Raw genomic sequence first — 25,823 nt, 5'->3', positions numbered from 1 at the left:
CAAGGGACTACCAGAAGCTAGGTAAGGCCTGAAATAGATCCCTGTCTAGCATCTTCAGAAGGAGAATGGGCCTGCCAACACCTTGGTTTTGGACTTCTGGCTCCAGAACTATGAAACAGAAAATATTTGTTGTCCTAGCCCACCCAGTCTTTGTACTCTGTTATGGCAACCCTGGGAAACTAGTACAGTCAGTATACAACTGATTTGAAAACACAGTAAATAGAATATTTCTAAGAAGTATCTCTAGAAGGTTTTCCTTGAAAAAAAAAAAGCACATTATTTTTAATGACACACAATCAAACAATAATTAAAGGCATATCAAGGAACTGCATTCAGCTTTGAGTAACATAAATTTCCCCAAATCTAATAGATGAGGATGGTATTTGTTCTCACATAGGACTAGTTAAGCACACTTAAAAATGCAAAAGGGTAACAAAGTCCATGTGTTGCTTTCTTATTTTGCTGCAACATTTTATTTATTTATTTATTTATTTTTGAGACAGAGTCTCACTATGTTGCCCGGGCTAGAGTGAGTGCCGTGGCGTCAGCCCAGCTCACAGCAACCTCAAACTCCTGGGCTTAAGCGATCCTACTGCCTCAGCCTCCCGAGTAGCTGGGACTACAGGCATGCGCCACCATGCCTGGCTAATTTTTTCTATATATACTTTTAGTTGTCCAGATAATTTCTTTCTATTTTTAGTAGAGACGGGGTCTCGCTCAGGCTGGTCTTGAACTCCTGACCTCGAGCGATCCACCCGCCTCGGCCTCCCAGAGTGCTAGGATTACAGGTGTGAGGCACCGCGCCCGGCCTGCTGCAACATTTTAGCCTTGTGGTGGAACCAGGATCACAGAGCCACTAGAAGTATTAAGAGAACAAGGTGTTCACTATACAAATTAGACATTATACAAACGTGTTAAGATCTAGAGAAAAGGAGAATCAGAACATCAGAGATTGCCAACCATAACAGTCTGAATCAGTGGTCTGGAGGTCATGTAGGTTTTGCAGGAAAATCCAAACTGTGGATGCCTGACCACACAGGTGTACCCTTGATACCAAGCTCATGGAGATGTCTGTGGAAGACTACACCTCTGACAAAAAGGAAATCAAGCACTTAGTGTTTGTTTTGATGATACTCTTTGATTGGCAGGGCCAAGAATCTGGAAAATAAGCTGAAGGCTGGTGTCCACAATGCTGCTATGCATCTATCTGTCTCCATTTATTGTGGCCCTCAAAAACTCAGTAGTGACTTCTTTACATCTTCCTTATAAATCTCCTGCAAGTTAGGCTACTGGTAAATTTAAAGATGGAACCACAAAGGGAAGGGATTCTGACAAATGCATTTCCTAACAGTACCCACACTTACATACCACAAGCCAGCAGAACTATCTCCAACTCTAGATTTCATTGTCATATCACAGGTGTCTCTGAAGTCAATGCCTATTGTCCACTTCACAATCACAAGCAAGGACAAACAGTAAATGGCAAATGTTGAAAATAACAATTCACTTGAGACTATACTCTTTGAAGAATTTTGCATAATTATAAATTTCTGCTAACTACTTCTTAGGAGGAAAATGGAATAATAAAATAAAATAAAAATAAATAAAATAAAGATTCTCCTGATAAGAAAGGTTGAAAATATAATAGGTAAGTTATATCAAATATCTGCTACACTAAGTCAGAAAAAAAAAATTCCAACAAATACCAAAGTGTCTTTGTGCCAATAACTCCTTACTTAGAGAACAATTTAAGAAACTAAGTAAAAATTAAACTTACTTGCATATTTAAAATATACTTCAAATCATCCATGAGTCCAACAAGCTGTAAAGATAAAAGTTTATTTACCAAATTGTAAGAGAAAAAAACTACCTGCCCACATATACATATTACGGCTAACAGTATTTAGAGAATTATTTTTCACCTATTTATTTGTAAATAGACTATAAATACACTCCTTATATGTTCACTTTAAGGATGAGGTACTCATAAAGGCAATACCATATTTACAACTTCTATAAGCTCTTTTTCCTGGTGTGAATTTTCTGAAGCATTGTACATTAATTCATTTGCAGGGGGAGGTCCCATATTACACTTATAGTGTTTTTCTGTCATGTGTATTCTCATGTGTCTTCTTAAGGATGAAGAACAATTAAATGCTTTCCCACAGTGCTTACATATGTAAGGTTTCTCTCCAGTGTGCAGTCTCATATGTACTGGCAAAGATGATGGCCATTTAAAGACTTTCCCACATTCCTTACATTCGTAAGGTTTCTCTACAGTGTGTGTTCGTACATGTTGTTGCAAAAGTTCAGGCCAACTGAAGGCCTTTCCACATTGCTTGCATTCATAGAGTTTCTCTGCTGTATGCCTTCTCATATGTTTTTGTAAGGATATGTGGCAATAGAAAGCTTTCCCACATAGCCTGCATTCATATGATTTGTCTTCAGGATGTATTCTCACGTGTTCTCGAAAGCAAGCAGATAAACTGAAGGCTTTCCCACATTGCTTACATTCATAGGGTTTCTCTCTAGTGTGTGTTCTCATATGTTTTCGTAAGGATATTGGCCAATTAAAAGTTTTCCCACATTGCTTGCACTCATAGGGTTTCTCTCCAGTGTGCACTCTCATATGTCCTCGAAAGGATGAGGGGTGACTGAATGTTTTCCCACATTGGTTACATTCATAGGGTTTCTCTCCACCATGAGTCCTTTCATGTCTTCGAAAGGACTGGGGATAAATGAAGGTTTTCCCACACTGTTTGCATTCATAGGGTTTCTCTCCAGTGTGAATCCTTTCATGTCTTCGAAAGGATTGGAGATAAATGAAGGTTTTCCCACATTGTTTACATTCATAAGGTTTCTCTCCAGTGTGTGTTATCATGTGTCTTCGAAAAGCTGAGGAATAACTGAAAGCTTCTCCACATTCCTTACATTTATGTGGCTTCTCTCCAGTGTGTGATATCATATGTCTTCGAAATGTTGAGGAATAACTAAAGGCTTCTCCACATTCCTTACATTTATATGGCTTCTCTCCAGTGTGTGTTATCATGTGTCTTCGAAAAGTTGAGGAATAACTGAAAGCTTTCCCACATTCCTTACATTTATATGGCTTCTCTCCAGTGTGACTTCTCACATGACTAGTAAGACTTGAAAAATCAATGAAAGCCTTCCCACATTGCTCACACTCATAGGTTTTCTCAGCAGTGTGAATCCTCATATGTCGATTGAGGGAAGAAGTACGAGGAAAGGTTTTCCCACATAATTTACACACATAGGGTCTCTCTCCATTATGGGTTCTCACATGCATTCTTAGGTGTGAAAGACAACTGTAGGCTTGCCCACATTCCTGGCACTGATGTGGTTTGTGTCCAGTGTGAACTGTGATGTGACTCTTGAGGGACGAACGGTGCATGAAGACTTTTCCATATGCATTATAATCATACTGTTTTACTCCAGTAGGAATTTTCTTGTAGAGATTAAGATTTGGAATCTGGCTGAAGGCTTCTCCACATTGATCTTTACTTTCGCAAAGTCTCTCCACCATATCATTTCTATTAAAAATGAGAAGCATGCTATTAATGGTTTGATTAATAATGATCTATTAATATTTATTAGAATTGCATTTTAACCATTTTCAGTGAAAGTGTAGGTTTTCTCCCCATTCTGAATTGTTTCAAAATAGAATAAACACAATGCTCTGGAAGAGGGTTTGACCATTGCCATTATTAAAGGTTTTTCTTTTTTTTTTTTTGAGACAGAGTCTCGCTCTGTTGCCCAGGCTAGAGTGAGTGCCGTGGCGTCAGCCTAGCTCACAGCAACCTCAGACTCCTGGGCTTAAGTGATCCTACTGCCTCAGCCTCCCAAGTAGCTGGGACTACAGGCATGCGCCACCATGCCCGGCTAATTTTTTTTTTTTTTGTATATATATTTTTAGTTGGCCAGATAATTTCTTTCTATTTTTAGTAGAAACGGGGTCTCACTCTTGCTCAGGCTGGTCTCGAACTCCTGACCTCAAGCAATCCACCCGCCTCGGCCTCCCAGAGTGCTAGGATTACAGGTGTGAGCCACCACGCCCGGCCTAAAGGTTTTTCTAATATATGGGGTTTCTTGATAATTGTTTCCAACTGAATTATGTTTCTAAGGCTCAATGTCTAAGTCACATTTAAAGAAATATTTTTTGTAAAAATTCTGCTGTGAATAAACAAATTTGGAACTAGGGATATATGAGTTTTCTGTTTGCTTGCTTTGTAAATTTCCTGATATACTAAGATTCTTTTCTGGAATACTACTTTATCTTGTAAGTACAACTCACCTCAGATTTCTTCCCTGGTTTGTGTGCTGATCTTCAGGGGTAAGGTCTTCCCAGATTTTTCCTAAAATAGAGGCCCAGGAAACACTTCTGATGAATTTTGCTATTTTAGGTTCCTTGAGTATTTTTTCTCCATAAACATCCTGCTTAGAAACTGATCCATTGGCCTTAAATTGAGTTTCATCATCTGTAACCAAAAAGTGAACAATCTTATAAGAAAAAAGGCACCTGTTAGCCAAAAAAAGACACTGAGGAGTTTAGCTATTTCAGGACTTCATCAAGCACAAGGTGTCAAAATAGCAACCAATTTAATAAACACAATAAAATTTTCATTGGGCCCATGAAGCCTATATTCACAATGATGACACGAAGGGAGCTTTCTTTACAGAAAGAAAAATTGAGTTTAATACATAGATTCTCATTCTCATGGGAAAACTATTAGATTCTATCACTATGACAACTGTGACCATGTCTGTCTTATTTGCCAATGTTTTCCCTTTCCACATTCCAAATTTTGGAACAGGTTTGATGTATAAGAAATACTTGTTCTCTAAATAACTAAGTGAAGGAATGATGTCATCCTTACCTACTGAGGCCAGGTTCTGAAAGGTTTCTAGCATCACATCTCTGTAGAGGTCCCTCTGAGCTGAATCCAGCAAAGCCCATTCCTCCAGGGTGAACTCCACAGCTACATCCTCAAAGACCACTGAATCCTAAAACATCAAACATGTTTACAGGAGGATGGTTGAGACTGACAGCATGGGAGCACTGTGTTCAATTCACATATAGTTCATACAAGATTCTGTGTTCTCCCAACATCTACTGTGTGATTCAGTTGTCCAACTTCTTCCTGTGTTAGAGTCTACACGCACTTCCTCATAGATTTAACAGCACCATTAATACCCTGAACATATTTCTACATTTTTACTGTGACCAATTCAAGAATTACTCCTATCAAAAGGGTTCAGACCACATGGGAAATATAAAACAAATGCTATACAAATGACAGATATTTGCATTTTACCATCAATCCCTTGTGATACGAAATATCTCAGTCCTCCCCTGCTGCACACCACACACCACTCAGCACTACATCCAGCACAGGGTCAAACTTAAGTGAAGTTTTAGGACTGGGAACTTTCCTTTCTGTTACCTTCACCAAACATGAGGCCAAGGGACCTGAGGGGACCCAACTTGCAACAAGGGCCAGGGAGCCATAGTGTCTTAAAGAGCTGCAGGTCCAATAGGCTGAATGAAAACATACTTTTAGAGAAGTATTCATTTTAACTTATGTGTGTAACAATTATTATAGGCTCAGTTTCTATTTTTCTCTGTGCATTTTCATGGAAACAAAGTTACTGAGAAATTATAGCTCAGAAAAGAGGAAAAAGACGCGAGAACTTAGACCTCTACATATTCCATACACTCCCGAGCCTCAGTACTGAAGCCTTACAACTTTGATCCTCCCCGCCCATATACAAACACACACACAAAGTATGAACAGAGTGAGGTAATACAATCCCCAAACAGCTCTTTTCACCAGAGCCATAAAGATTATTCCTGCTAACCTTACAAATAAGGTTAAGAGCCCCACTTTGCAAAGAAATTAACTGAAGTCCAAAATTTATCTGAGAATAAATTTGCCATGGATATAAAAGATATAAAAGATTCAGCAGTGTCCTCCAACAAAACACTCCCTTGTCTCAAATTCCAGGAGGAAGTGGTTCCCCACATATCACCCTAGAGGCTGCACTCTCAATTTCTCATTTCCATATCCCATATTGGGCACATGAGCATGACAGCCCAAACCCTGAGCATAGGAACCACTGAGATACATGGTTCTTTTAAACCCTGGTTTCTGAAAAAGATCATCAACCCACTAACATCCACAAGTAGGATTCAGAGAAAATACTGTCATGCAAAATTCTGATGCTCACATTTACCTACTTAACAAAGCAACAGAATCATGCCTATAGTATTGTATTATTGGTACATGGAATGATACGAGCTCCCTGGGTCAGCATTCATTGTTCTCAGTATAGGGTATCTGTACTATTTTCTCATAATGAAGTTCCCTGACCTAGTATGCAGAAAAGAGTTAATGCTGCAGGCCTGAGGCTTTACCTTTAGAAAGGCTTGCTGGTAACGATGGCCTTGGCTGGTGTCTGAGAACTTGGATTTTAGGAGGATTCACATTACCCTAATTAATATTACTCACTGTGCAAAGAGCACTGTTAATGCTGAACACCTGGAAGTCTGGAATTTGGGTACCATGCTAGGCAGAGGATGCTACATGCTAGGCAGAGGATGTTTATGGGATCTACCAGCAATAAAAATCCCGGGTGCTGAGTTTCTAATGAGCTTCCCTGGTAGACATTTCACATGTGTTGTCATAACTCATTGCTAGGGGAGTCAGATGCAGTGGCTCCACTGGGAGAGTACTTTTACATGCTTGCGTCTGGTTTCTTTTGGACTTCCTCCTACGTGCCCTTTTCCCTTTGCTGATTTTGCTGTGTGCCCCTTTGTTGTAACAAATCATAGTCGTGAGTATGGGGACTGTATGCTGAGTCCTGGGAATCCTACTAACAGGACATAGGGGTGGTCTTGGGGACACCTGATACAGCCAGCATCAGAGGTGGGATTTGCTAGAATAACCTTGACTCACTGAAATATGGCAAAACCATCATTTGGAAAAGGAAGGATGAAGGAGTAGAGGATGGTAAGCCTTTGGTGCCTGGGTGGCTGTGGAGTCATCCAGGGTAGGAAACAGCAGCTGAGCTACTGTCTGCTGTGAGAATTAAAAGTTCACATAGGGGAAGACGATAGATTGAACTGCAGGAGGGTGGGCTCACGGGATGTCCTACCTGCTTTTGGCCATACAGGCTAAGTGGCAGAAGAAGAAGTGCAGCCTTTGGTTTTGTTCTCTCCTCCAGGTAGGAGAAAGGGCTCCCATGTTCCCAAAGGTGAGCTTTGGATGGGCAAGAAATGTTAAAAGTTTCCATTGCATTGGGAGAGGAAAAAATGTTAAATCAATTCCCAGGGCTGGAGCAAAATTTTAGATGAACAATGGGGAAGGGGTGCGGAGGCATTCTAGACTATTTTCAACCTGCTGCTGGGGCTGCCAGAGCCTCCTGACCAGCCAAGATCTTCCCCAGCAGCTGTGATCTTATCCCTGCAAGTGCTGAACAGACAACCAGGCCTTTTTTGTAGGTTGTCCCCAGAAAGACAAGTCCATATCCTGACCCCTGGTACCTGAGACTGTGTTTGTATGTGTGACTGGTTGTAGAGCAGGCTAAAGGAGAACAGTAATGGAACCATGTGAGAAAACACTGCAAAATGATACCAAATTGTTTTTAAAAATTGTACACACACATTTATAACAATACACATATATGTGCATAACTATATGTAATTATATAACTAAATATATTATATACCATAATTCATATGTGAATTACATATATGAATCATAATTCAAAATATTGGTTACATCTGGAGAATAAGGGGGCCTCAACTGGGATTCATTAAAAGGAGGGTGTCGGGGTAAAAGTTTGTTCTACATCTAAGGCTGGCTTTCATTTCACAGAGGATTATTTTTTAATGTTTTTTTGTTAACTGTACATATGTTACATGTATTTTTCTGCATTGATGTCATATTGTGCAATAGAAAGCTCTAAAATCAGGCTGGGCAGTGGTTCATGCCTGTAATCCAAACACTATGGCAGGCCAAGGCAGGAGGATTGCTTGAGGCCAGGAGTTGGAAACCAGCATGGGCAACACAGCAAGACTCCTGTCTCTACAAAACAAACAAACAAAAAATCTTTTTAATTAGCCAGGGATGGTAGTACGCCTGTAGTCCCAGCTCTTTGGTAGGCTGAGGCAGGAGGATCACTTGAGCCCATTTCAAGGCTACAATGAGCTAAGATTGCACCAATGTACTTCAGCTTGGGTGACGTAATAATTGCTGAAAACTATTTTATAAACCACTTATAATAATGAACAGGGATATATTTTAAAAAAACCTCTTACCATTGGGGAAAAGATGGTAATGTGCATAACTAGACAAAGGACTGATAAAAGAATGTTCAAAAAAGAACTAAGAACATATAAATGGTGTGAAGGTCATTATTTGCCCCAAAACAATTAAGTACAAATCAAGTGTGCCCAGACCCTCACTCCTAGTGAACATTATATGGGAAATCAAATCCAATATCACCAGAAAATAAACAAATGTACAAGAACTATAAAAGAAAAAAAATTGTCTTTATTCATAGCTCTAACAAGTTTGCATGTAGGACCCCAACAAATAAAAACATAATATGGAAAAAGAGTTTCGCAAGATTCTAATATAAAAACTCAATATAAAAATCAATTTCTAGATGCCATTGTGGCTTGCGACTGTAGTCCCAGCTACTTGGGAGGCTGAGGCAGGAAGACTGCCTGAGCCCTGGAGTTTGAGGTTATAGTGAGCTAGGCTGACGCCACTGCACTCCAGCCTGGGAGAAAGAGCAAGACTCTGTCTAAAAACAAACAAAAAAATTTTTCATTACCTTTCTAATTAATAGCAACAGCAAGTTAGAAAACTAATCTTTAAAATGATAAGACCATGGTAAAAAACAAATTTAAATGAGTACTAAAGTCTAAGGAAAGATATAAAAAGAACCCAATGGAAAAATTCATAAACAATATTGCATAATATCAAAGCAAAAGGAAATACATGCATAGATGGCAAAGGTTCCCAGAAAGAACTGTTACCTAGATATCAGCGCTCCCAAAAGAGACCTATGATCTTAATAAAATTCCATCAAATCCCTGAACCATATTTTTTAAAGACTTGATAAATGCTAATTTTACAAACCTAATAGAACAAATGTCCAAAATTAGCTAAAACGTCTTGAAGAACAAGGTGTGGACTTTGTTAACATTCAGCAAGATTTCTAAAGCATAGTCATCCTGATGTTATGGCATTTGCAGTAGAACAGCCAACTAGTTCAAAGGAAAGGAAGAGCGTCCTGCCCCCGGCCCTCATATTTGGGGAAATGTGGTTAATGCCAGGGCAGTCACCTCAGAGTAGTCGCAGAGATGACACACACGTTAATACATGGGGCAGTGACAAATTAAATAAGAAAAATGTCTTGTATTCCCACCTATTTCATGACCAACAAAGAATTTATTATAGATTTAAGGAAAGAGTATTGCAGATCGTTGGAATCAGAACAGAAACCATACACTGCCACAAATTCCCCACCATGCTGAGGAGAACAACTGACATTTCGGTGAATCTTTATAATTCACTAATTATAATTCACCTGTGACACATGTTTGTGGAAATATATTCACTTTCCTGCAGCCATAATGGAGAGGAGATTTTCTCTATTTCTCTGAGATTCTTTTCCCCAGGAACATCGTCAAGGCTAAGCCCTGGATTCCCACTAGTTATCACTCAACAGAAAGGAAGAGATCTGAGAAACTCACTACACACTTTCCAGGGCAAAAAATAAATGGTAAAGAAGAATGTTTAACAAATCTCAAACTGCTTTGACACTAGAAAAAAAAAACAAATAAATAAAAAATAAAAGTAATGTTTAACAAATGGAATGTAAGACTGAAACATTAATTTTTTTTCCTGATATTCACCCCTTTGGAAATATTTAAGCTTATCTTTCAAGCTCTATTAACTAAATGTGTGTCATATTTACTGAAAAAGTGAGGCTCCAATGAGCGAAAAAATCTTTTCACGTGGACAAACCCGAGGAGGGGTCATGTCTGGCCAGTCTACCATGAGGAATATCTACACCCCACCTGCTCACGTAAATGTTCCCTGAACAAAGGACACTGGCTTGTGTCCCCGCTGTGTGTCTGAAGTGCACTTTGCTTTTCGGGTCGTTACACTCCTTCCCAGGTTTGGGTTTCTCTCGTGTCTTTTTCCTCCTTGTGTGTGAGAGCCCAGGGCCGGGAGTCACCTGTCTTCCCCCTTTACTACCAGCACCTTGCAGGTGAGAGGAGACTAACCACCGTGTCCCCAAGAAGGACACTGGGACTTAGGGAAACACGTCTCCGCGTGCCCCAGCGGTGAGCTGTTCACATGGGGGGTTCCTGGCGATTCCTCCCAGCCCAGGGCACCCGGCAGCTCCTTGGGGACCCCCGCCGCACCCCGCGCTGTCCTGCGGGGCAGCCCGGCGGGTCCCCAGCGCGGGCAGCTGAGAGGATACCAGCCCGGGCCCCGACCAACCGCGGCTCCCGGATGCCCGTCCCGAAGAGGACCTGGGGGAGGGCCCGGGACTGTCCCCGCGGAGCTGGAGCACGGCCTCCCGCTCTTGCCGAGCGGAGGGACGCGGGCACCAAAGCCCTGGAGAGAGACGTCGGCCGCGCTGCGCACGAACAATAGGCAGGACCCGCGGCCTCATGACACCGGCTTCCCTCGCCTTGGAGGCCCCAGGGAGCCGGGCGGGCCCCGGACCCCTCTTTGGCCGCCTGACTGGGGTCCCGGAGCCTCCCCGGGGGTCTCGCCCGCGCGCCGGCCTCCCCGGCCCCGCGCACTCACCATGTCCCGCCGGCTCCTCGGCGCTCCAGGGCAGCTCCGCGGCCGGTGCAGGGGAGCGAGGCGGGGACAGGGACGCCTGCGCCGCTCGGGGACAGGCGCAGCGGGCGCGCGCAGCCCCGGGGACAGCGACGGCCCGCCCCCGGAGCCTGATTGGACGCTGGTCGGGGCATCGGCTCCCCTGATTAAACAGTGCTGCTCTTGTCTGCGCCCCTTATTGGAGTGTTCCTCGCCCCTCATCCCTCTGGCGCTTTTGATTGGGCAATACCCCCTAGGCACCGCCCATGTGTCTCCTGATTGGATAGTTCTCTACGACCCGCCCCCGGCAGCCTGAGTGACAGGCGCGTCGCGAACACCCGTGGCTGACCCCGCGGGCCGGGGACCTTCGCATCTGGGCGAGCTCGCTCCGTCCCAGGGCGGACACCGGCCTCTCCCCGCAGTCGGCAGCCCCTCCCGGACGAGGGTAGGAACTCCAGACTCAGTTTCCCCACCCAGCGACCCTAGTCCAGGGCAGGAGGGGCCAGGGCGGGACGGGTTGGCCTGGGGTCCTGCAGAGATGAGCAGGCCTGGACCGCGAGGCCCCCAGGACGGTGTCCCGCGACTCAGACAAGACCCTGAGCGTGACGTCACCACGTCGGCTCCGCGCGGATGTCTGACCGCGCAGGCTGCGGAAGTCCTGCCCAGACTGGGCGCTGGGGCTGGAGACCGGAAACCTCTGCCCCGGGGAAGACAGGAGCCCGCAGCCCGGCAGGGGCGCAGGACCTCATCTCAAAACCACGAGATATGAGATGTTCATTAAAATCTTCAAATTCATTTTACACTGCAAGGGAATTTATTTCACATCAGCTTCTTAGTGTACCCCCAATTGATTTTGAAAATTAAAAGGCTATATTGCACAATATGAGTGCACCTAATACCACTAAACTATACACTTAAAACTGGGAGGCCAAGGCGAGAGGATTGCTTGAGCCCAGGAGTTTGAGGCTGCAGTGAGCTATGATGACACCACTGCACTCTACCCAGAGCAACAGAGTAGGCTCTGTCTGTCTAAAAAAAAAGTTAAGATGATAAATTTTATGTGTATTTATTTATATAAACTTATTTATTTAAAGTTGTATTTTTGAAAAAATGGTTATGATATGCCTACAGCAATTGAATTCCTATTTTAACTGATATAACACAAAACAAACAAAATCTTATATAAATTTGAGATGGACCTGAAAACTCTTCATACAGTTGATTGAGGCTGAACACCTAATGCATTTAACGGCTACTCAATTCAGAAAATATTGTCTAGCTTAAGTGAACACACAAACTCTGATATCATTTGTCATTTCATTTACAAACATTCATTTCCTATTGTTTGCAAAAAGGTTCTAAACACTTTTATAAAAATTAGTGTTTAGAGGATTCACACATAGACAAGCAGTTTCCAGTTAAAAGCAAATTAATCACTGGACGTATAAACTATTAAAATATAAAATACCACCATATACATTTTTGTTTATTATGCATTAATAGCGAATGCTAAGTTTCAAAAAATTGGCATGAAATTTAGAAGTCTGCCTTATGGCTCTTGGCATGTACCTCTAGGACTCGTATGTGCTTCCCATAATGTCTTCACAGACATATGTCTTCATACCTTGGTAACATCACCCATAAAGAACATGTTGTTTCATTTATTAGGGTGAGAAATTAGGCTGGTCTCTGAATTCTTCACACAACATTGACTACCACAAGAGAGAAGAGTAACAACTATGGTTGTTTGAGCGGAAAGAAGTTAAGGATATTTAGAGCATGTCAGGATGTTATTCGAGGATAAAGGTAACAAAGACATTCTCAATATGCAAGGCGTGCCAGGGACAGGAAGTCTACAGTATGGAGCAGAACCTTTCTCTCTTCTCCAGCCTTCCATCCTACCTCCGAAGTCTCCGGTTAGCACAGCCTAATGGGAAGCCACTGGCAAGGTAGAAATGTGGGTTGAGGCATTTCGCTTGCACATCACAAAGTCCGGTGTAAAAGGGTAGCTTTGACATGCAGGATCATGGCCCCCAAAGATCTCCACATCCTAATCCCAGGAACCTGTGAATATGTTACCTTATACACAAGGGATGGGATTATATTAGGGATCTGAGATGGAGACACTGTCCTGGATTATTGGGTGGACCCTAAACATAATCACAAGGGTCCTTAGAAAAGGGGGGCAGGAGAGATGGGACAACATTAGCAGAGACTGGGGTGATGAAGGGCCATTAGCTATGGAACATGGGCAGCTTCTAGAAACTAGAAAAGTCAGGCTGGGCGCAGTGGCTCACGCCTGTAATCCTAGCACTCTGGGAGGCCAAGGCGGGTGGATTGCTCAAGGTCAGGAGTTCGAGACCAGTTTGAGCAAGAGGGAGGCCCTGTCTCTACTAAAAATAGAAAGAAATTATCTGGCCAACTAAAATATATATAGAAAAAATTAGCCGGGCATGGTGGCGCATGCCTGTAGTCCCAGCTACTCGGGAGGCTGAGGCAGTAGGATCGCTTAAGCCCAGGAGTTTGAGGTTGCTGTGAGCTAGGCTGATGCCACAGCACTCACTCTAGCCCAAGCAACAAAGCGAGACTCTGTCTCAAAAAAAAAGAAAAGAAAAGAAAAGAAAAGTCAAAGAACAGGGTCTCCCCTAGACTTCCAGAAAACATAGCCCTGCACACCTTGATTTTAGACTTCTGACCTCCAGGACTGTTATGAGAATAAATCTGTTGTCTTACACCACTAAATTTGTGGTATTTATTGCAGCAGCAACAGGAAACTCACATAGTGGGGCTGGCTTAGTATGTGGCACAAACAACTCCTGTTCCCAATCTCATATTTCGTGAGATTTTGAACCTTCCATGGGCACCTTCTTCAACACCACTCTGCTCATACTACAGAAAAACGGATCTGACAGTTTTTCAGAGAACAACATCTTTGCATCTTTGTGTTCAAAATATACTGTTTTTGGATAGATCATCCAGGATAATTTCTGTCTACAAATTTTATCCCAAACCGTAAGTATCCATTAGCAAGACATAAAAATGGACAGTTGATTTGGAAATGAAATTGAAAACCAATTATTAATATGGCTAAAGTAATAGAACAAGCCAGATTCTGAATGATAGAAACAGAAAACACACCTTCTTCTCCAGCATCTACGGAAAACTTCTAAAACCTGATCACATTGTAAACTGCAAAGCAAGCTTCGATAAATTCCAAAGATTCAAAACAATAGACACATTCTCAGACCATAGTGCAATAAAAGCAGAAATTTAATAAAAGAAAAACATCAAAAGTATCTATGAAAACCCCACAGTTCACATCATACTTAATGGTGAATGACTGAATGCTTTTCTCTAAGATCAGGAACAAAGCAAGGGGGTCCACTCTTACCATTCCTGCCCAGCAGGACACCAGAGGACCAAGCCAATACAATAAGAAAAAGATTTAAGAAAAGAAAAAAATATACTTAAACATCAGAACCTTAAAAAATATATTCTTTCTCAAAAGACTTTTGAGTCAGACATATTGAACCAAAAATTTGTATATTTAGAAAATACTTAACATTTCACGTGTGAAAACAAAGCTATACTGGAGCTCTCCTCTGAGTAAATTCTTCATCTCGGATGCTCTGATGACTCATCTCAGAAAGGTCCTACCTGAGGCTGGTCCCCATGCTATTATCTGTCACAGCAGCATCGTGTGCATGTCCTCCATAGCATCTCCCCAAATCTGTAATTACTTAATTATTCAGTTACTTGCTTAACATCTGTCCCTACCCCTCACTCCTGTACAGAACAGGCTATTGAATGTACAGGGCTCACAGCAACATGCAAGTAGGTGGGGGCTTCTTATTATTAAAATTATAATTATTTGATAATATCTAATTATTATTTCTCAGAATGATTAAGAATATAAAGGTGGGGGATTTAAACCAATCACAGGACACACATGAGCCTTGTGTGACTGCAAGGGTCACATGGCCATAAAGCTAGTCCTGCTCCTTCAACACGGGAACACATGTCCAGTGAGGGCAGCAACCCTGTCTGCCTTATATGCAGTCACCAAAGAGTTTAGGTTCTCTATGAATAATTGTTGGAGGGAGGGAGATATCAAGACTGAAAACTGTACTCATGATAGCTCTAAGTCAACTTTTCTCAAGAATATAGGCTGGGCATGGTAGCTCACGCCTGTAATCCCAGCACTCTGGGAGTCTAAGGCAGGAGGATCGCTTGAGGCCAGGAGTTCGAGATCAAGAGCATGCTAAAAGCTACAGATGCTTTCCCCAGAAAACACATCTATGCACCAACACACAATTGGCATACAGTTCAAGCTTGTTCATGGAGCCCTCCATCAACCAAGTTAACCTACATATACCCCAGATAAAGGATCTCTATGTTAAAGAAAGGTAACAAAATTCCTATGAACAGGTCCCATTTGGGTGAAAGGAGAGCTGAAACCTCCCTCACTGGCTCTGAGGAAAAGGGAAGATTCAGAGAAAAGTTAGGTGACTCTCAAGGGGAAATTTGAAAAACACAAACTCCCCTGTGTCCTCCGTGATTGGCCGCATGCAAATGAGGCATTGGATCTATACAGGTTGCTAGATTCAAATCCAGATTCTACTACTTCCTAATTGTGTGACCCTGAGCAAGTTACTTTATTTCGGCATCCCCTTCTGTAATATGGAGTATAACTAGCGATTGTCTCATGGGGCTGTTGTGAAGGTTAAATGAAGAACCACATGTAAGTACTGGACTTGTGCCGGGCAAACAGTAAGCACTCAATAAATTTTAATGATGATGTACAACTGCACTCTTGGTCCTTACTCTGCCAAGCACATCTCACAGCTGGGACTTTTCCAAGGCCACCCAAGGTTGCTAAACTTCCCCATTTTCCAAAACCTACTCTACTGTATCTTTGCCATCTTGGTATCCACAATCTACTCCAATGCATGGATGAGGTTCCACATCCCATTCAATTGGTGGTGGTGTTTGATATTTATTCATTGTCAAAATGATTATAGCAATACAAAATGAAATGGCCAATGACACAAAATTACACATAATCAGATAACCTATCCATTTTACATCTCTGTCTAGCCTTTGTCACTTTGTGTGTGTGTGTGTGTGTGTATGTATATATACACAAACTTATAGACTTCATTGGATCAAATTGCACACACTATTTTGCATCCTTTATTATTTTATTATTTCACATCCAAAGCACTTGTCATCTTAGCACACACTCTGCTTTGCCATAGTAGTGCATGAGAAAAATTAAGAACTAGCTAAGTGACCAACAGGGGTGGAATGACTAAGTAAAATATTGAAACAATATATTGAATGTTGAATTAATAAGTTGAAAGTTAAAACAGAATATCTTTTGTTTCAGCAACTAAATTAACATGTGATAGTTTTCAGCAAAATCCCATTCCATGTTAGCATTCCCATTGGCCAACCTTTTCTAAGAGGGTGGAGCTCACTGGGTATTGCTTAATGGTGATTTCTCCCATTACAAGGCTCCTCAGTTCTATACCTCAGCTGTCTTTCAAGAATGTGACACGAACCTACTTCCTGTCAAATAGTACATTATCCCAGAGCAAAGTCTAACCAGGTTTATATGTCAGAGTGCTAAGAGGTGTTTTACGAGGCAGCACGCAATTACTAAAATCCAATAAGGTGGCTGCTCTGATAGAATGCTTTCGCACAGTCTATTATTTTATAGGTTTTCTGGCTAGTGTGAGTTTTCTGATGTGTGATAAGGGAAGAGCTCTGGCTGAAGGCTTTCCCACATTCATTACAGCTATAAGGTTTCTCTCCAGTGTGAGTTCTCTCATGCCTTACAAGGGAAGACCTCTGGCTGAAGGCTCTTCTACACTGGTTACACTCATAGGGGTTCTCCCCAGTGTGAGTTCGCTCGTGCTGGTTGAGAGAGGAACGATCACTGAAGGCTTTTCCACATTCGTTACATTCATAGGGCTTCTCGCCAGTGTGCGTTCTCTTGTGCAAAATCAGGTAAGAGCTCTGGCAGAAGGATTTTCCACAGTCTTCACATTTATAAGGCTTTTCCCCTGTGTGAATCCTCTGATGTTGAGTCAGAGATGAAATCCTGTTGAAGGCTTTCCCGCATTCGCTGCAGGCGTAGGGCTTCTCTCCAGTATGAGTCCTCAGATGGCGTGTAAGGGTTGAGCTGTGTGTGAACGCTCTTCCACATTCCTGACACTCATACGGTTTCTCTCCCGTATGAATTCTCTGATGTTCACTCAAAGAATGTCTCCGGTTAAACATCTTCCCGCACTGGTGACATTCAAAGGGTTTCTCTGCTGTATTAATTTTGTTGTGTACAGTAAGAGCCATATTATGATTCAATGGTTTCCCATTTTCTGCATACACAGACGTTTTCCCCCCTGTTTGAGTTCTTTCGTGTTGAATAAGGTGACTGTTTTGGCTGTAGGCATTTCCACATTCATTACTTTCACAGGGTCTCTGAGCTACATGTCCCATCTGATGGCACTTTAAGGTTGAATCAGATGCTAAACTCTCAATATGTAGCTCACTGTCATGGACACGTTTTCCTACTGAGCTTCCCTGAGATAGAACAAGGTCTGAGCTCAGATTACCGCTGTCCCCAAATCCACACCATGCAGTTGCTTTCTGCTGAGCAATTGCCTTTATTTGGATGGATGCCATTTGCCTCAAAAGCCTCCGGGGGTCATCGTGGTTCTCCTTGAATTGGTCACATCCCCAGTCTTCTACGGTAAGCCTTATAATATTCACACCACCAGATGGTTCCTCCCCCAAAACCACCTTCTTGTAAGTTGATTCTTGGATTTTCAGTCTTGTCTCCCAATCTGAAATACATTGGAGGGAAAAAAAATATTTTTGGAGGAAGAAACTGCTACCTTAAGAACAGGGCGACAAAAGCACTTCCAACATATACAAAAACCCATGTGGACTGATGGTCAAATATCAGCTTTCAACACAGGGGAAGGATGAGAAAGAGAGATAGGTCAGTAAAGACAATGCTGAGCACAGGACACAGCGTGAGAAATCTGACAATGACAGAGAAGAGGGGAAGTGGAAACACAGAAGCAATTATTCAATAACAATGGGAGAATAAGGACAGCAGAAAGAAGCAACAAGATAGCAAAAAGAGAAGAGATGTAACTAGAAAAAAGGGCAGAATGGCTTCAAGAAGAAAATGGGGCCAGGTGCAGAGGCTCATGCCTGTATTCCCAGCACTTTGGGAGGCTGAGGTGGGAGGATCAGTTGAGCCCAGGAGTTTGAGACCAGCCTGGCCAACATAGTGAGACACCGTCTCTACAAAAATAGAAAAATTATCCAGCATGGTGGTGCACACCTGTAGTTCCAGCTACTTGGGAGGCTGAGGCAGGAGGATCGCTTGAGCCCAGGAGTTTGAGACCAGCCTGGGCAACAGAGCAAGACCTCGTCTCTACAAAAAATTTTTTTAAAAATTAGTCAAGCATGGTGGTGGTGGTGCCTGTAGTCCTAGCTACTGGGGAGGCTGAGACAGGAGAATGGCTTGAGCCCAGTAGTTCAAAGTTGCAGTGAGCTATGATCACACCACTGCACTCCAGCCTGAGCAACACGGCAACACCCTGCCTCTAAAAAAACAGTCTTACCTGAACAGGAGGCTTGGGGAATTCCTTTTTCCTCCACCCACAGAGCTTCTCTTTGCTGCAAATGGAAAGGCTCCACTGGCTGAAAGACTGAATACCCGGTACATGGGGAAAGCCTGGTGACTTGAGGGGTGTGTGCTGGGGAAAATGGACTGTCCTTGATACCTGTATCAGTACTTTGGGTTTTCAGGGCTTCTGAAAGAGACAAGAGTACATTTGAGAGGCAGCACATTGCCCAAGCTAGAGATTTTATTTTCCTAATTAAAAAAATCTTGGATTCCATTTGGATGCTACGTTTCCCCCAAAGAAAATATGCAAATGGTAAATAAACACATGAAAGGATGCTCGATGTCATTAATCACAAGGACACATCAAAACTACAGTGAGATACCACTTCGCAGTGGGATAATTAAAAAAAATAAGTGCTGGCAAGGATGTGGAGAAATGAGTTTACACTGCTGGTGGGAATGGAAAATGGACATAGCTTTGGTGAGAAACAGTGTGGCAATTTCTCAAAAAACTAAATTCTAAACGTTGAATTACCATATGATCCAGCAATTCCGCTCTTAGGCATTTACCCAAAGAACAACAGATACTTATTCGCTAATGTTCACAGCAGCGTTATTCACGACAGCCGCAAGGTGGAAACGATACAAGTGTCCATCAACTGACGGATAAATAAAATACATTATATACATACAAGGGAATCTTATTCATCCACGGAGAAAGCTCTGACACAGGCTATAATGTGGGGAGTCTGGAAAACATCGTGCCCAGTGAGAGAAGCCAGACACAAAAGAGCACATATTATATGATTCCATTCATACAAAACGTCCCGAACAGGCAGATCCACACAGACAGAGAGTGGATTAGTGGTTTCCAGGGGCCGGGGTGCAGGGGGAAAATGGGAAGTCAGTGTTTAATGGGTACGGAGTTTCAGTTTAGGAGGATAAAAAAGTTCTGTTAATGGATAGTTGTGTTGGCTGCATACCATCATAAATGTGCTTAAGGCCACCGAACCGTATACTCAAAAGGCAAATTTTATGTGATATATATTTTACAATAGAAAACACTTTTTAAAAAATTATGGCTCTTTACATAGGCAGAGAGAGTTACAAATACTCTGACTCCATACCCAGGAGGAATCAGAGACGTCATCTGGGCTGAACTAGGACATGCAATTGAATGGCCACTCTAGCTATCTCATACTGAGGGAATAAGATCATCTGATCTGTCAGAGAAACCAGGAGACTGTGAAAGCCACAAGGCCAGGAACAACATCTGTCTTATTCACTGATAAATCCCCATGTCCAGGCATGACGCCTGACAACAGTGGATGTGAGATAAATGCGGCATCTATGAGCGCAGGAATTAATGGTGCTTGTCTTACCCAGGGAGGCCAGGTTCCTGTAGTTCTCCAGCGTCACCTCTTTGTACAGCTTCCTCTGAGCAGGGTCCAGGAACTCCCACTCCTCTGGGGAGAAGTCTACAGCCACATCCTCGAAGGTCACTAATCCCTAAAACATCACAGCAGTTCTGTTCAAGATGTGTCCATCCCCACGCACATTCCCAAGAGGAGAGGTGAGGATGGTGGCACCAGGGAAGTTCAGAAAAGTCAGTGAAGTGCTGACATCGGGTTGTACCAGCTGTCCTGTGGGTACCTATCCATGGTTTACAATCAGAGGACCACACAGACTCTTGGCCTGCCGTAAACACAGCAAGGAGGACCCGTGCACAGGTCTGAATGAAATATTTTGCCTATTTCTTATTGGACTGGTTATTCTAACTTCTAGATCTGTGGATACGACATTTCCACTTGAGAATCTCCTGCTGCAGGGGCCAGGCACGGTGGCTCACACCTGTAATCCCAGCACTTTGGGAAGCCCAGGCAGGAGGATCACTTGAACCTGGGAGTTCAAGACCAGCCTGGACAACATAGTGAGACCCTGACTCTACAAAAAATAGAAAAGTTAGCTGGGCGTGGTGGTGCACACCTGTAGTCCCAGCTACTCAGGAGGCTGAGGCAGGAGGATCACTTGAGCCCAGGAGTTTGAGGCTGCAGTGAGGGCCCTGCCTAACCCTCAATCTCTCTCAGGGAAGAGAGAGTGGCAGGAAGGCCCACCCCACCCCACCCCTCAATAAAAAGGATGCTTTTCTGGGCAGCTCTCCCTGCTCTATGGGGGACCGTGCTAGAGCCCACCTCTATCCTAGGGCCAGGGGCTCTGCTCCTTACACTTGGGCAAAGCGTGAATACTAGAACCAAACATTCACAAGGACTCTCCTGCGTTTCCCACATAGCAGGGGGGCTCCTTCTCTAACAGTGACTGACATTCTGATGAGTTTGTTCCCTCCAGATATCCTGGGCACCTTTCAGGAGAACGAAGATGTCTCACCTGGGACCAGGGGGGCAGGTACCCAGCTGCCATTCTCGCCTCTGGGGAAAGCAGGTTCCGGGGCCAGCAGAGCTGCAGCAAGGAGAGAGGCGCTGTGAAGACCAGACCCAGGCCAGTCCGCAGGTCCCAGAATCCTTGGCTAGAGACCCCTGCACCACCTGGGGCGACCCCCATATGCAGAGAGAGGTAGAGTTGAAGCCAGGACTAAGGCTAGAAGCCTTAAAGTCTCCATTTGATGGACGGAGGCACAGAAGCCCTTGCAAGCAACCAACTTACTGGGGTTTACAAAACATACGAGCTCTATCGCTAAGTGAAGCACCCTGTGAGTTTCCTGTGGCTGCCTTAACAAGGAACCACAGACCCAGTGGCCTCAAACAACAGGAATTTATCCTCATTCAGTTCTGGAGGCCAGAAGTCCGAGACTAGGGCATCAGCAGGGCCATATTCCTTCCAAAGCAAGGGGATGTTCTTTCCTACCTCTCTCAGCTTCTGGTGACATGAGTGGTGTCCTTCTCAGAGAGAGAGACAGACACAGGGGAGGCAGAGACTGGAGTGACACAGCTGCAAGCCAAGGAATGAAGCCACTGCCGGTCACCACCAGAAGCTGGGAGAGGCAGGAAGGATCCTACCCTGGAGACTTGGAGGGAGCACGGCCCTCCTGTCACACCTTGATTCCGGGCTTCTGGCCCCCAGACTTGGGAGAGAATACGTTTCTGTTGTTTTAAGCCATCCAGTTTGTGGTAAGCTGTGACATCAGGCACAGGACACTCACACAAGGACCAAAGGCAAATGAAGACACCACTCCCTGCTCACCCTCAGCCTTGCCACCACGGAGCTGTCCCCAGGGGATGCTTTCAAGTGCCTTTGAGGATTTGCAACCTGCTAGGCTCCCCTCTGCCTCCCATTCAGGGTAAGGTTCCTTCTTTGCTTATGGGACCTTATATTGCAGCTCATGGCAATGGGTACAGGACCTCTTGCCCCTTAGCTCCTGCAGACCAATTCTCTCCCACCCTCTTGTGCTTCACGGGACCCTCTTCCCTCCTGGCTGACGTCAGCAGCCCCGTCAGACCCCCTCATTCTCCCAAACCTGGGCACCCGGACCAGGAGCATCCCTTCCAAGGTCTGGCCCTTGAGACTCATGCTTGCTCCACAAGAAAGGCCGGATGAGGACTTCCTTGAAGAGAAACATGAAATCAAGCCCAGGTAGGGAAGAGGCAGGGAACCTGGTGTTGGGAGACCAGCTGCCTCCTCACTCCTCCACAGGTGTGCATGGGGACAAACAGAACGGGCCCTTGGTATCTTGTCACCGGGACCACAACACTGAGGCATAAACCAGGTCTCTTCCAAGGGCACTGTGGACATTGGGACCGGATCGTTCTCTGGGGTGGGGCCGTCCTGGACACTGCAGGGTGCTGAGCAGCATCCCTGGCCTCCACCCACCCCATGCCAGGAGCAGCCCCAGTGCGACAACCACAAATGTCCCCAGACATCTCTCAGTGTCCCCTGGAGGCAGATCATCCCCACTTGAGAACCCCTACCCCCAAAAGGAGCCCAACTCAATCTATACTCGAAGGTTTCACGATAAAAGATCCTCGAGAGTCTGTCGCCCACTTGGCCATGCGGGCCAGGGGTCGTGCAAGCCAGCCGGCCTCGCCCCCGTCGTCCCAGACCCGACCCGGAACCCGGGACCGTCCCCGCCGCCCGGCCCGCCCGGCGCTGCCCCCGAGCTCGGCCCGGCCACTCACGGCGCTGCGGGCCCCACGTGCGCGCGGGTGACCGTCGGGGCGCCGCGCAGCTGCTCCGCAGCGGAAGCCGCTTGCGTAGGCCGACGGACTTCCCCGCGCGTCCCGGGACCCCCGTTCCGCTCGGCCGCTCGCGCTCCGAGCGACGGCCCCCGCCGCGCCCGTGTGAACTCCCGCCGTCGCTCGCGGACGCGCGTGGACGCGGATCAACACTGCGCCTGCGTACTGCGAGCCCATGAACTACAAGTCCCAGCAGGCCCCGGGGCGCGGCGCTGGGCTCCCAGGACTCCGGGGCAGCGAGTTGGCTCACAACGCCCCCTGCGGCCAGGCGGTGTCTTCGCAGGACCGCCGGCCCCCGCGCCCTCACCTGCCTGGGGCGTTCTGAGTTAGGCGGAGCCTTAATCCTAAACCCGCAGCTCCCGGGGCTGAACCGGCTGCGCAACTCATTCACGCCCGGCCCGGCCGCGACTGCCAGATGCGTGCAACGGGGTACCCAGTTCCACCGGCTGCTGTGGAAAATAAGCGAGAAAACGCGAGTCATTTATTTAGCACGAAGCCTGACACACAAAGGTTTGCCATTAAACATTTATTATTATGTACTAACAAATTATATAAATATGACGCATTTATACCTGTTAAGATTATTGTTTTAATAATTATTCATTTTTTAGAAGTTTGACGTGACCAGAAATAATTATTCTTTAATAATATTAACATATTAACTGATGTTATTAATGATAAATTATTAATAGTATATATAATAGATTTATAATATAGTTTTTTTTTTTTTTTTTTGAGACAGAGTCTTGCTCTGTTGCCCGGACTAGAGTGAGTACAGCAACCTCAAACTCCTGGGCTCAAATGATCCTCCTGCCTCAGCCTCCCGAGTAGCTGGGACTACAGGCATGCGCCACCATGCCCGGCTAATTTTTTCTATATATATATATTTTAGTTGGCCAGATAATTTCTTTCTATTTTTAGTAGAGACGGAATCTCCCTCTTGCTCAGGCTGGTCTCGAACTCCTGAGCTCCAACGATCCACCCGCCTCGGCCTCCCAGAGTGCTAGGATTACAGGCGTGAGCCACCGCGCCCGGCCTATAATATATTCTTAGTAACATAATAATACATAATTTTATACATAACACTACATATACAATTTATATGTAATATATTCATATGTATTATATATAATGTTATAATACCATAATAAATATATAAAATATATTTATATTAGCTACATATTAATATATTCATTATGGAATATATTAACATGTGATATATTATATAATAGGCATATATCAATATATGTTTATATATTATATATTAACATACTGTTTATTAATGATATTTAATATATAACATGATAAATATAATTATATAATAATTATATTTAATAATTATTAAATAATTAAATAAGTTATTTATTGATAAATTGTATTTATTTATTTTTTGAGAGACGGGGTCTCACTGTCACCCAGGCTGGAGTGCAGTGGCGTCATCACAGCTCACTGCAGCCTCCAACTCCTGGGCTCCAGTGATCCTCCTGCCTCAGGCTGCTGTGTAGCTAGAATTATAGACATAGGTCACCACACCTGGTGATAAATTATATAAATACATAACAAATTGTATATATTTATTATTATTGGATCAAACCATGATATGTGTTACCTCTCTCCCACAGTACTATTTATTTCTCTTTCTCACTTTTTTTCTCTATATATCATGCTATCTATGCGGGGGCCCAAACCCTCCACGGCAGGCTGTCTAGTGGAGAAGAAACAGGACCTGAGGGAAACGCAGGGACCGATGGTGCTTTCCCCATTACAGTTCAACATCCACTAACGGTCTTTTGACACCTGAGATGATGTGCTGTGTGATGTATAGTTATAAACATTGTGAATGTGACTCTGTCATATGATCAACAGATGCTCAGGCAAAATGAATGGGACCCTTTCTCCAGAGTTACATCCTGTTTGTCGCAAGCCTAGATTGGGGATCTAGTCTTGAATGCAGATCAGGTAGGAGGCTCCGATGTGAGGATGAAACTGTGGCATGTGTGGCCCAAGCACAGCTCAATAATAAACACGTGTTGAACAATGTTCCAACCCAACCTGTTCAACCCATTTTTTTCCGTCCTAGTCTGTGATGTGGCTGATGTGCTGTGCTGCCCAGAGCCCCCGCTCTGGACGGAAGGACCTAATGCCGCAGACTGACAAGTCCTCAGCTTAATCAAAATAACAGCAGTGTGTTGAGGGGTTTGTAACAAATGTCAAAGTAAAAGCCATGGAAACAATTGCACGAAGATTCATAATATATTCTGGAAGGGTAGAATGGACATACACTATTGAAGAGTTCTTATACTGTGCACAGAGTGGTATTGTATCACATAAGGATAAACTAATGAGTTAGAGATGCATGCTATAAAGCTTAAAGCAGCTAACAAACCCAATGGCAAAACAAAGAGTTAAAGCTAAGAAGTTAACAGGAAATAAAAGGGAGTCTTAAAAATGTTTGATCAGGCTGGGCAAGGTGGCTCACGTCTATAACCCTAGCACTCCGGGAGGCCGAGGCGGGTGGATCGTTTGAGCCCAGGAGTTCCAGACCAGCCCAAGCAAGAGTGAGACTCCATCGCTACTAAAATGCAAAGAAATTAGCTGGACAACTAAAAATATATAGAAAAAATTAGCCGGGCATGGTGGTGCATGCCTGTAGTCCCAGCTACTCGGGAGGCTGAGGCAGGAGGATTTCTTGAGCCCAGGAGTTTGAGGTTGCAGTGAGCTAGGCTAACGCCACAGCACTCTAGCCTGGGCAACAGAGTGAGACTGTGTCTCAGAAGAAAAAAAAAAAAATTTGATCACTACAAAAGAAAACAGAAAAAGAAGGAAAAGGGGAAAATGGAGTGAATAGAAAATAAACAGCAAGATGATAGACTCAAATGTAACCATATTAAAAATCACGTTATGTTAGTGGCATAAATATCTCAATTAAAAGTCAGAGATTGGCAGATAAAAAAAGTTAGACACAACGCTGGGCCTGGTGGCTTTCGCTTGTAATCCTAGCATTTTGGGAGACTGAGGCAGGAGGATTGCTTGAGCCCAGGAGTTTGGAAGCTGCAGTGAGCTGTGATGACCCCACTGCACTCTAGCCTGGGCCACAGAGCAAGACCCTATCTCTAAAAAATA

At 44.1% G+C, this 25,823-nt stretch overlaps 2 protein-coding genes across 3 annotated transcripts; both read right to left on the bottom strand.

The window, feature by feature from the left end:
- Positions 1 to 1,627: 1,627 nt before the first annotated feature.
- LOC123633258 (zinc finger protein 555) lies at positions 1,628 to 10,966 on the bottom strand. The gene is made up of 4 exons (XM_045544359.1): positions 10,854 to 10,966; positions 4,896 to 5,022; positions 4,313 to 4,496; positions 1,628 to 3,551 (listed from the first exon to the last, which is right to left on the bottom strand). The coding sequence occupies exons 1-4, from the start codon at positions 10,854 to 10,856 to the stop codon at positions 1,985 to 1,987; spliced, it is 1,881 nt and encodes a 626-aa protein (XP_045400315.1). The 5' UTR covers positions 10,857 to 10,966; the 3' UTR covers positions 1,628 to 1,984.
- Positions 10,967 to 16,038: 5,072 nt separating this feature from the next.
- On the bottom strand, positions 16,039 to 21,340 carry ZNF554 (zinc finger protein 554). Of its 2 annotated transcripts, XM_045544335.1 has the most exons (4): positions 20,899 to 21,340; positions 19,896 to 20,022; positions 18,509 to 18,700; positions 16,039 to 17,716 (listed from the first exon to the last, which is right to left on the bottom strand). In XM_045544335.1, exons 1-4 carry the CDS (start codon positions 21,070 to 21,072, stop codon positions 16,530 to 16,532), a joined length of 1,680 nt encoding a protein of 559 aa, XP_045400291.1. In that variant the 5' UTR covers positions 21,073 to 21,340; the 3' UTR covers positions 16,039 to 16,529. The 2 variants fall into 2 exon arrangements, with proteins under 2 accessions (XP_045400291.1, XP_045400300.1); XM_045544344.1 differs by lacking the exons at positions 19,896 to 20,022; positions 20,899 to 21,340 and adding an exon at positions 19,049 to 19,764.
- Positions 21,341 to 25,823: the final 4,483 nt, after the last annotated feature.

Source organism: Lemur catta, chromosome 1 (genome assembly GCF_020740605.2).
Source record: "Lemur catta isolate mLemCat1 chromosome 1, mLemCat1.pri, whole genome shotgun sequence".
NCBI lineage: Eukaryota > Metazoa > Chordata > Mammalia > Primates > Lemuridae > Lemur > Lemur catta.
This window is presented reverse-complemented; position numbering and strand designations above follow the sequence as displayed.

Excerpts from the sequence above, each read along its gene's own strand:
- LOC123633258 (XM_045544359.1), bottom strand. Across the intron at positions 4,497-4,895 it reads TCAGAACCTGGCCTCAGTAG|ATGATGAAACTCAATTTAAG; the intron begins GTAAGGATGACA and ends TTTTGGTTACAG. Across the intron at positions 3,552-4,312 it reads AACCAGGGAAGAAATCTGAG|AAATGATATGGTGGAGAGAC; the intron begins GTGAGTTGTACT and ends CATTTTTAATAG.
- ZNF554 (XM_045544335.1), bottom strand. The coding sequence starts at position 21,072 with ATGGGGGTCGCCCCAGGTGGTGCAGGGGTCTCTAGCCAAGGATTCTGG. Across the intron at positions 20,023-20,898 it reads ACCTGCCCCCCTGGTCCCAG|GGATTAGTGACCTTCGAGGA; the intron begins GTGAGACATCTT and ends GTGATGTTTTAG. Across the intron at positions 18,701-19,895 it reads CAGGAACCTGGCCTCCCTGG|AAGCCCTGAAAACCCAAAGT; the intron begins GTAAGACAAGCA and ends TGTCTCTTTCAG.